The sequence below is a fragment of the Triplophysa rosa genome, linkage group LG20 (assembly GCF_024868665.1).
Source record: "Triplophysa rosa linkage group LG20, Trosa_1v2, whole genome shotgun sequence".
Lineage (NCBI taxonomy): Eukaryota > Metazoa > Chordata > Actinopteri > Cypriniformes > Nemacheilidae > Triplophysa > Triplophysa rosa.
In genome coordinates this window covers 2,316,179-2,328,234 of record NC_079909.1, presented here as the reverse complement: position 1 = coordinate 2,328,234, position 12,056 = coordinate 2,316,179, and the positions used below count along the sequence as shown (strand labels likewise).

The following is a 12,056-nucleotide window of genomic DNA, read 5'->3' as shown; positions in this document are numbered from 1 at the left end:
GCGTCTGCCCCTATTTACGTTCATTGGGTCTCATTCATGAAACATTCGTAAATATATGAGTAAATTCCAAGTAATTTGCGCGTAAAACAGACCTTCCCGAAAATGTCAGATTTGGTAGTAAAATGTGTGTATGTTAATGAATTCCAATCACCCGTAAACAGGGTGCGTATGCACGCTCATTCACAATTAGCATAATCCCCGCCTATGAATTACAGCTATGCAAATTACATATCTAGGAATGCTGGATTCCTCTGGACTTCATTTTCTGGTTTGGCTACATTATATTGCATAAATGCATAAGAGACTAATAGTCTACATACTTACCAATAAATTAATCTATTAAACTGTGTCCACCAAAGCGTTTTTAGCCAGCTAAAATAATACCCGGTGCTCTTCTGAAAACGACCAGCTGGTGGCGCCTGAGAACGCTTTGGAGGCACTGCGCGTTATTCCGGAGATGCGTTGGTTGCTGTGATTTAGAATATCCGTGTTATTCCAGAGATGCGTTGGTTGCTGTGATTTAGAATATCCGCAACAGTTAGCCTACTTGTAACTAGTATCTTAAGTATATTACTTAATATGAAAATGCAGTAACCATTAATGTTAACTTGGTTAATATGGTTGGCCAATGTAGTGTTTGTCCCGCCTCTTCTCCACTGTGATTGGACTGCTGTGTAAAAAAGGACAGTGATGAGCTCTGCGATTTACTCAAAGTTAAAAAGTTAAAAATGATAAAAGACAGGGCAAAGAACTCGTGAAATATCATTATGATACATAGATGCATCAAAACGCAATGCCATCAGTTTGTCTAAAAGAATACAGAACGTTACGTGACGTTTCACGCACTATTTACACGTGGTATGGAGCAGGCGTACATTTCTTTCGTACCAACTAACGTCTCGGTTACGTCACTGCCAGCTGCGCGCGCATACTGGTGGCAGAAAAACAGTGGAAACTAAGCAGCAATGAATGAAACGTAGGAGACAATTCCTTAAAATATGGGTTTTTGTGTTATTGAATGTCAGAATAGGAATGGCAAAAATTATGTTATTTCCTATGGAATTCCGTCGTTGAATGTGACATTTTAAGCTAAACAAGCCATTAAACGAACAGGCTGGACTGAAGAAATCATCCGGAATACTCGTTTTTCTGTGTTTATTTTATTTCAGGTAATGTTTTCTATACTGTTTATCACACACAAATGCTAAATAAATTATGTAACGTTAGTTAAGAATGATAATTTAGATGCTTTCTGCCACCAGTTCGGCTCCGCCCACAGAATCGCGTCACACTGTTTGCAAACAAAAAATTGGTCTATACGAACATTTTCATGAATCCGAGCATTTACGTCAAAACGACTTGACGAACGATTTACACAAAAAAATCGTTATGCTCGTGTTTCATCAATGAGGCCCATTGTGTGGAAAGGGGCAGAAGTAAAAAAAAGGCATACAGGTTTCCAACAACATGAGAGTGAGTAAACAGTAATACATTTTAAATGTCATTTTGGGGAAAACTATATCTTTAAAGGTGTACAGGTCAAACAGGAGGGACAGGGACAAAAAATGTTCAGGTGGCTGAATGCAGGCAACAAAACACAAAAAAAGAAATACTGGTCAAAAACTGCAGGAATAAATGCCTAAGTAGCAAGCTGCTGAGTATTACTGTCACTGATTTATATCACTGCTAATTTATCAATCACTTTATTTGGATTAATAAAGTTTTCAAGTTGCTCTTTACTGTCAGGCATACAAATATTTAGTTTGAACGAATTTTGAGAAAACGCACTACCTCACTCAAAAAGGCACTCAAGGAGACATTTGACTGAATTTGTTTGTCAACAAGTTGAAAAAAAAAACTTTAAACAAAAAAGCTTGTGCATCAAACTGGTTTTGCAATAATAATAAAAATATTTAGATAGTAGTGAATTGCCTTGTCCTTTATACTATTTTTTGTATTATGTCAAACGTAAAAGTAGTACTACTAAATATAAGAAATGAAAATAAGCAAAAATATATATTTTTTCATTTTTAAATGACATCTTGTATGCATACAGCCACAGAAAAGATTAAGAGACCATTCCAAATATTCATGTAATCATCATTTCTAGATGTATTGTGGTCATTCCAGCCCAGTGTCTGTTGAATTTCAACAACATCAAACCTCCAGTGTGACATGAAGTCATCCAACAGCAATGTGAAAGACCGACAGCATGGCAAAAAAATCCAGGTTATCACATAAAAAGAATAATTGTTGAACTTTTCCTAAATACATGTACAAAGTAGTATCGCTTAAAAGTGAATATGATCTTGTTTTGTTTTTTAGATCTGAAAAAAATACAGAGCACCTTTTCTGTTATTTGAATTGAATTGAATTCTGACCCGTGTTGAGTTTTCATTTTCTGCAAATAAATGCAAATGGAAGCAATATTTTTGTTTGAAATTTGGGAGAAATGTTGTTAGTAGTTCACAGAATAAAACAAAAATGATCGTTTACCTAAACACATACCTATATTTAGAAAAACTGAAAATAGTTTTGAAATGGTCTTATTTTTTTCTGCAGCTGTCTGCAATTCATACTGTACATACTACATAATTCAAAATCTATCATTTGTTTAAATGTGTGCCAGACCATGGATGCCTTCTTTGTAGTCAAGTTTTCCTTTGGTTGTTTAACAAAAAGCACATCAAATACACAAGCTTCTCATTAATATCATCAGCAAGCTGCCACTGACAGAGTTAAAGTGAAATATGGAGGTTTTGTCAAGAGAAACCTACCTCTAACTCACATCAATGTGCCATCAGTGTTAAATCAAGAATAAACACAAGATGGAGACAGGTGAACGACCAGACCAAATGAAAACATGCATGAATGAAAAATGACATTTACCTTCAATAACAATGTGATTATGACCAAATAACTGAAAATGATAGTCAACCAATTTCCTTTCATACCACTAAACTCGAATGGGACTAAAAGCAGAAAAAGGCTTCTTTCACAAATTCTCATTTGCTATTGTTACTGTAAGTTACTGTATTACTATCAGGTAGGGCTGTCACGATTATGAAATTTGACTGACGAATAATTGTCTAATAAATCATTGCGATTGTGACGATTAATTGTCTGTTTTAGGGCTTTGGCGATTATGACGATTAATTGTCTGTTTTAGGGCTTTGGCGATTATGACGATTAATTGTCTGTTTTTGAGCTTTGACATTTAATTCTCATACATTTTTGATTCAGCGATTGAAACGACCATATTGTTCTGAATACAAGACTATGTTTTTTTATTGGAAATACATCGGAAAAAATTGGGTCATCATATATTTAAGGTTTAGGCTTTTACCTGTCAATAATAACCCCGCCAAATACTTGTAGATTAAGTAAATTGATCAGGTGTGAATTGAAGCCACCATTAAAATACTATCAGTCATAGAAAAGCTTCTAGTCTGTTTTTTTTCTCACTTGCAAGACTACAGTAAAATTTTACTTGTGTGTTAATGACATTTTGGTAGACTGGTTTTCACACTGAGATTTGCTTAAATAATATTAAATTGTACTGCAGGTAATTTGTATGTTTTAGTTTTTTTTTAAGTGATTGTGTTGTGGTGGTACATTTTACAAGTATTACCATGCTTTAGTAACCATATATACACTAAAATATGCAATATGCAGATGCACTACAGCTCCCCCTAGTGTCTTCTATAGAGATGTGCGATAATTGCGATGATCTGAAACCATCGCGATGAGGTCAAACAATCGCGATGAGACGATTATTTAATAATCGTGACAGCCCTACTATCAGGCAAAGTAAGAGTTTTTTACTGCTACATCTGTCTGGATGTGTTTCTTTAAGCGGCCTGAAGTCTGTTTTGGACCTGTTGGGTCTCAGCGCTCATATGTAACGTGTTGTGCAGATGGTCGTGTAAACTCACAACACTTGTCCTCGTCTGAGTTGTCGCCGCAGTCGTTGTCATAGTCACACTGCCAGCGGCCAGGCACACATCGGTTGTTTTTACAGCGGAACTGATACGGCTCACACGTCCTCTCATCTAGATATCACAAAAAAATGTACGTCCAGTGACCCCCCCAAAAAATATATAGACAATTTTACTTCGACACATTTTGTATAATAAATGCCATTTGTTTCAACATTTCAATGTACTGTATGTAAGCAATGATAAATTCTGAGATTCTGTCAGGCCATTGCATATGATTTTAAGGATGGACAGAGGAGTTTGCCCTGTTGAAAAAAACTGCATATGCTGGTTTGGTAGGTTTTGAAGCATGTTAGCTGGTTTGTGCTGGTTTAAGCTGGTCCTTAGCTGGTCATGTGCAGCTCAGGACCAGCTTAAACCAGCTACCATGCTTCAAAACCTACCAAACCAGCATATGCAGTTAATCAACAGGGTGGACCTTACAGTTTTCTCATAATTCTGGTACATACTGCTGTATTAATAGTATTCAAGACTGTGAAGATGTTTCTGGGGTCTCATGGTTGTGTATGTACACACCACACTCCTCTTTGGGTTCATCTGAAGAGTCGCCACAGTCGTCCTCTCCGTCGCATTTCCAGCGAGCTGGGATACAGCGGCCAGAATCTTTACAGCGAAACTCATCCACACCACACGTCATTTGAGCTACACAGAGACCGAATAAACATTATGAACGCCTATAATATTCACTGCTGTGTTTCAGTGCCATAGTGTGACAGAGTTCTTGATGAGAGAATGTAGTGAAACAACGTCTGAATGTCAAATCATGTTACTGATAAACTCACTGCAGTTGGCGGGTTCATCAGATCCATCCACGCAGTCATTGTCGCGGTCACACACCCACACCCGCGGGATACAGCGCTTGGTTATAGAGCACTGGAACTGGTTAGGTGCACACGTCACCTCCGCTGCATACACAAATAAACACGTTATACTCCAACCACATTATCCACAACAGATGTCACGTGTAACACAGGACACAATGTATGCATGGCAAATACATTACTGAGGAGTAAACAATGGCAAACAATAAACAATCTGGTGTCTGCATCACTTCGGCCTGTTCCGAGAACTTCACAATAAATGTTAACTGTTTGTTTTATATATATACAGCATCAATATCAAGAATATGAACTTGAAGTGATAGTGATAGTACAGAATGTAAGTCTGGATCTCCTCAAAATCTTTTCCACTTTTATGCCTTTGGCTTAAAATGTTCACAATAAATGATGTTAATGGTTGACTAACGATTAACAAAGTTCGGGAGAAGCCAGAGCATATAACTAAGACCGGCTGGTTCGCAATCAGCAATCATAGACTCTACCCTATCAGCTCAAGCGAACCAGCACATAAGTAGACAAGATTTTTACCTGAAGCCATCCCTAAAGGATTACACATCCCACCACCTCCCCGGCCCTTCCACTTGAGCTTGTTGATAGCAGGACTCCGGGGGGTGAGTTCTGGGTTCAGCCGTTTCCGAGCTCGGCACACTCGCCCCTATTGGGGGGCGGGAGTGTACCGGGTTCGGATGGAACTGGCGAGCTCGGAACCCGCTCCCCGGACAGCACGCCAAACACGCATACTTACTACCCCTGCTATCTTCATTATCTGTTCAGGTGAACTCGTGAAAGACTGTTTCAAAGCAACAATGTAAGCAAATGCTAGTGCACATGCGCACGTTCGTGGACTGCCCTCAACTTCCGGTACACATTCACAAATAATAGAGTGACTGTAGATTATTTATGATAACAAGCAAAAGAAACCCAGAAGAAACGTTACTTGGCTAAACTTGTCTCGCCAATATTTTGAATGTAGACTGCAATACCAAGCTAGAGTACCATACTGTTTCTTTAAACCAAACTACAGGACCCATTCAACAAATTGTTTATTTAATTATTAGACACTATTAGACACTAGCCAAACAAAGCGGAAATTAACTGCACTCCAGGCACGCACGTCCAATGAATACGCAAACACAAATGCAATGTGCAACAAGCACAAATTATGTTTCTGCCCTAAAGCACTACACAAATAAATTGAAGAAATTCAGAAAAGTAATGCAAATCAGCTCACGGCAGTCTTTCTCGTCCTCTCCCTCGCCGCAGTTGTCCTGACCATTACAGCGGAATATTCCTGGAATACAGCGACTAGGACTGGTGCATTTAAACTGACTGGGCAGACACACGTGGATATCTGCAAGGAACACACAAACATAAACAAAGCAATAAGTCACTTTATTTTTTTGCCTGCTTCAGTCAGCTGAGGGAATGTTATATCTTTAGTCTGAAGGGGTGAAATGTACCGCAGTTGGCCTCATCAGAGTTGTCCTGGCAGTCGTTGTCTCCATCACAGATGTACGCTGGGTTTGTGCAGATGCCAGTGCCGCACTGGAACTGACCAGGTCTGCATTTAAACTCGGCTGTTAAACACACAGAACCACAGACATGCTTGAAAACGCCGCTCTCAGATGCTCATACTGATTGTGAAAGACTGAGGAAATCCCCATAACTCACGGCAGTCTGCGGGCTCGTCGGATCGGTCGCCACAGTCGTCCTCTGTGTCGCACTTCCACCAGAAGGGGATACACTTGTCGTTTTTGCAGACAAACTGATTACAGATGTTAAACAATACATTTTAGTTAGTCTGACTGGGCTTAAGATCTCCATAAACTGGCTTGAAAGAGTTGGCTTGAAGGGAAATCTGAAGAGACCGAATTCGCTAGTTGCACAAGATGGCGCCGGTGAACTTTTGGGATGCCAGGGTCAGCAGACTAATTTAGGTTTGTATATAAAGTTTATACAACCATAAATTTGTCTGCCGACTCTGGCGTCTCAAAAGCTCACCAGCGCCATCTTGTGCAACTAGACATTTTTTTTCCTTCATTGAGACTTTACATTTAAATTGTGCATATCTGCTAAAATGTTCATTTTATCAATATTTATGAGCACGTTAGTTGCTTCAAGTTAGTGGTCTTTTTCTGTTGTTGTTTATTGTATGTACCTGACTGGCGGTGCAGTTGGACATGCACTGTCTCCCATCAGCAGCCAGGTAGAAGTTTGTGGGGCAGGCACATTTATAACCTCCACCCGGTGACAGCAGACACAAGTTACTGCATCCGCCGTTGTCTGTCTGACATGGGTGATTCGTGACTACGACAAGAGACAACATTTCAAATGAAATAAAACATGTGGATAACATGCAATCACATGTTAAACACAATCAATAATCTGGTTAAGGAGTGTGTGAAAAGCTGAATCTCTCGTTCATATAGACGGTTTCAAAGCAACAATACCAACAAACGTTACTGCGCATGCGCGCGTTCGTGGACTGCCTTTAACTTCCGGTACACATTCGCAAAGTAGAGTGCCTGTAGATTATTTATGATAACAAGCAAAGAAGCCGAAGAACCATTACTTGGCTAAACTTGTCTCTCTAATATTTTGAATTTAGACTGCGATACCAAGCTCAACCGCCAGATGTCAATGTATCATACGGTTTCTTTAAATGCGACCAAACTAAAGGACCCATTCAACATATTGTTTATTTAATAAAATTCATATACAATATAACAATAATACAAATGAATATTAACATACATTAAATAAAATATAAATAGTTATATTATTAGACACTAGCCAAACACAGAGCGGAAGTTAACTGCAGTCCTGGCGCGCACGTCCAATGAAATGGTCTATAAATCTGTACAATGTCGATCATACAAAAACCTAAACCTAACCATCACTGGCGTGAAAGCAGACTGTACAGCACTTAACTGCACGAATGTCATTTTAAGGACTCATACAAAGGAGCCATTTTGTAAACAAAGTAACGCATTGCCATGAGATTTTGTTGGTGTGTTTGTGTCCTGACCCTCAGGTTGTCTGTAGGGGTGGTAGATGTGGATGTCCATGGGTCTGTGCAGGGTGCTGATCAGCACGGTCTTGTTGGTCCCGAGGGTCTTGTGAGCTCTGTTGATGGATTTCGTCTCCCAGTCCGTCCAGTAGATGTACTCCTCAAACAACGTCATGGCAAAGATGTGCGGAATGTCCTGAGTCAAAACTGCAGTACAAAGACGAGAATAAACAACTAAACAAGCATATCTAACAAACAGCAGAAATAGCATTGCAATGACAGCATCATGGGTTTTCCCAGGAATCATACCAGGCATAAATTGTAAATTTACAATTTAGATTTTTAAAACAGAACAAACAGGCGATATGGTGATTGTTTTTGATAAGCTGTTTGCTGTTCTTTGCCTTAACAGAACACTCTCTGTTTCCTCACCCCTGTGTCTGTTGGACCCATCTAAGCTGGCGAATTCGATGTAGTCCTCTCTGGCGTCGGCCCAGTAGATTCGGTCATTGATGAAGTCTAGAGTGAGTCCGTTGGGCCAGGTTATCTTGTCCTGTATGATCACGCTTCTGTTAGTGCCGTCCATCCCAATGCGTCCGATATGAGGATTATCACCCCAGTCTGACCAGTACAGATATCTGACAGCGAGAAAAATCAGTGTTAACACAAACTTTCTGATGTGTCAATTTTTCTACCACACACGGGATTCGGGGTGAACATAAAATTGAAGATGAACCACTACGTCACAATTTCAAAGGCAAAATGACCACACAATAAAATAGAGAATGATATAGTTCAGGAGAAATCCACATGATTCCTATTTATTAAACACCGTTTAGCCGAATATCTGGTCAAATCGAGTCCCAAATAAGACTCAACATCTGTTATGTCATGTGAAACATTGAAGCCTTAAAACAAATTCATATATTCAATTTCTCCCTATGGAGCAAACCACGCCAGTTAATGTAACACACACTTAAACTTATTCAATAGTAGTTTTATCAATATAAAACTATTAAAAAAAAAGATAAATGGTTATATGGTATGCCAGAACACTTTGAACATTACTGGATCTGAAAGAACCGAGGTGCTCAATGTGAATTCGATTTCCAACGTTATTATCCTGCAGTTAGCTGGAGGCTTTGTTTTCTTAAAGACTACTGCATATCACATTACACAATGCCCCTACTCGATATTATGTTCTGGACATTAAAATATAATTTGGTGTTATTGTTATTCTGTTCAACATCTTTAAATGAGTTGGATAATGGCTAACTGCAGCAGCAAAGAGAGAAACGCTCAGTAAAAAAGACAAACAACAGAAAATATCAAATCAATTCAAAGCATAGATACACCGGGACACATTCATCTATTCTCAAAACAATAACGTCATTGTACCCAAACATTTCAAATGTTGTTATTATTATTAGTTATTTGTTACTCCTCAGCTTTAAAACAAGTAAACTTTGTTTTAAATTGTAGCTTCATTCATTTGCTTTTATCAATACTTGAATGTGAGCGATTTTCATAAAAATAGCATTTCAAACAAAAAAAGACTGATTCACTGTAGATGTATATGAGTAGATGCCGCGTTAGCAGCTGTTCACATGGCCTGCCATATGCAAGTACAGAAAATCTCATCAATAACAGAAAAGAGTTCAATAGTTGTCACAGTTTACCCATTACGGACATCCACAGCTACGGCTCTCGGTTCCCGCAGTCCAGTGTTGACCAACACAGTTCTGTACGCTCCGTTCAACTTGGATACCTCGATAGTGTCTCGTCCTTTATCACACCAGTACAGATTTCCACCCACCCAATCAACAGCCACACCATCAGGGTTACTGAGAGATGTGCGGTGAAGAACCTGACAAACAAAAATAAGTATGTACATCCATATTATCTTATGCAGGCGCAGGATCGCTAAAATGAAAGTATAGAATAAAAGAGGAGAGATCTGCACACTGTTTAATTTCCTTTATTTATGTGAGATAAACTGGCAACATTGTCAAACAGCCAATCCAATGCTAAACGATACAGAACAATTTGATTAAATATTTCGATACAGTTACATTTTTTACCTGCACATTGCTGCCATTGATGTGCATGCGTCGTATCATGCTGCCTTGAGTCGTCACATCCGTCCAGTAGATCATCTGCTGCCGATAGTCGAAATCTAAAGCAACAGCGTTGTTCAAACCCTAGAAATAAACACCATGCAAAAACGATTACATGAGAAAGTAAAAAGGTGCATCTTGTTGTAGCGAAACAAAAACCGTACCTGCTTTATAAGAGTGTAGTTTGTACCATCGAGGCTGAGCTTCCTCAAGTAGTAACGGTTGGCAAAGATAAGGAACGGCTCCTCGTCTATACAAAACAGAAAATAAAGAAACTCTTATTCAGTAAATGAGCACCAAGACTATACATTGACATTGAATTCTTCTGCGATTCTCAATAAAAAACAGAAACTTGACAGAAACGTCTTGCAGCACCTTAAAATACTTATGCCTGGTTTCACAGATAAAGGCTTAAGACTAGTCCCAGAATAAAATGAAAGTTTCCTGTTAATGAAATGTCATGATTTATCAGATGAATGCATCATTAATATGCTAAATCTGAATACATTTTCATGACCACTAAAATATTTTGTGATTTGTGCTCTTAATGTGCCTGTAGGCTAATTAATCATGTAGATGTTACAACACTGGACATCATTTAAACCAAATAAATCTAATTTATTTATCTATCGAATTTGCAAACATGAACTTTGCACCAAATTATTACTGGAAAATAGTAACAATAACAGATTAACAGAACAGAAAAACGATATATAACAAAACAATTTCTCGTTATCCCAGTACTACTTCTCTAGCTTTAAAAAAAAAAAAGTGGACAAATTTATTACTCAAGAACAAAGATTTTAAAACTGCTTTTCCGTTTTTGTTCAGTGTAATGTTTAGACAAAATAATAGAACAAATTAACATGTTTCCCTTTCATTACACTTTTTTAAGTGAATTTATAAACAAAGTGCACACAATTGTTTGCGACACCGAGTGAAACCCGCCACAGCTCAAGTACAAAAGCTTGTGTCATTTTACAAACGTCCTCTGCTTATACTTTCACATATATGATCATTAATCGTTTTAACCATGGTTTACTTCCCACCGCTGCCTCGAGTTCAACATGGCTGCGTATCAAATCTGTAACATGCTCATCCTCCCCGTTATACGTGTTGTGTGAAATATCCCCGCACCGGGGCTATTTTTAAATTGCAGGCTTATTAAAATAATGGGCGGGAAACTATAGAGATCCGATCAGTTATCCAGATGTGGAAGCCACTTGATGACAAGTGTAAACGCGCTGTGTCCTGATTGTCTGAAGATCCGATCTGCTTGTTCGGATCACCAAGATCGGTGGATAGTCCTGGCTAACACCGTGTCTACACCGGATGCGGCGCGACAATCCCATTAGAACAAGCCGTGTGTCGCGATTTCTTTCTTTCAAATATTGTGTGTATAGATAAAATGTGCATAATAAAAGTGTGTATTAACGTAAAAAGAAACATGTCATTTTTTCAGCTGGCTTAAAGTGATAGTTCACCCAGAAATGAAAATTCTCATCATTTACTCACCTTCTTGTCATTTCAAACCTTTTTGACTTTCTTTCTTCCGTAGAATCAAAAATCAAGATGGCGCCACAGATGGCAGCTACTGTGCTTTGCTCTTCAGTGTTTGTACTGTTTTTGTTTGATTTTCCTGTTTTTTTGTTTCTCAAATACGATCAGTTTTAACAGGGATGACCTGCTGAACATTCGGCAGAACACACCACATAATCTTTTACCGGTTTTTGAGTTTTCTGACGTTTTGCTGGACATTGTTGTTGGCGGAGCCGTAGCTCTGGTCAAACGCTTCAGGAGGACGCGCAGACGGGGGAAGCGAGCCGGCGCGCTTGTGAAGCTCAGACAGCGCGGATTTCGAATGCCATTGCCTAGCATCCATCTGGCGAATCTCCGCTCTCTACCCAACAAAACAGACGAACTCCTTCTGCTTTCCCGGTTTAACAAGGACTTTTCTAACTCTGCTGCTCTGTGTTTCACGGAAACCTGGCGCCATTGCGCCATTGCAGACAGCGCGTTACAACTTCCTAACTTCCAGCTGATCAGAGCAGATCGCGACGTGGAATCAACAGGGAAATCGCGCGGCGGCGGG

At 39.1% G+C, this 12,056-nt stretch overlaps 1 protein-coding gene across 1 annotated transcript in view; it reads right to left on the bottom strand.

Moving 5' to 3' along the window:
* Positions 1-12,056, bottom strand: part of LOC130571620 (low-density lipoprotein receptor-related protein 1-like) — a 58,751-nt gene that overhangs the window by 15,494 nt on the left and 31,201 nt on the right. Inside the window, exons 18-29 of the mRNA XM_057362746.1 lie at positions 10,129-10,214; positions 9,929-10,048; positions 9,527-9,714; positions 8,280-8,485; positions 7,866-8,054; positions 6,996-7,144; positions 6,509-6,602; positions 6,298-6,414; positions 6,069-6,188; positions 4,781-4,903; positions 4,515-4,640; positions 3,936-4,052 (exon numbers count right to left, since the gene is read on the bottom strand). Of these exons, the coding sequence (XP_057218729.1) occupies positions 3,936-4,052; positions 4,515-4,640; positions 4,781-4,903; positions 6,069-6,188; positions 6,298-6,414; positions 6,509-6,602; positions 6,996-7,144; positions 7,866-8,054; positions 8,280-8,485; positions 9,527-9,714; positions 9,929-10,048; positions 10,129-10,214 (1,635 nt within the window). The remainder of the gene's footprint in view (positions 1-3,935; positions 4,053-4,514; positions 4,641-4,780; positions 4,904-6,068; positions 6,189-6,297; positions 6,415-6,508; positions 6,603-6,995; positions 7,145-7,865; positions 8,055-8,279; positions 8,486-9,526; positions 9,715-9,928; positions 10,049-10,128; positions 10,215-12,056) is intronic.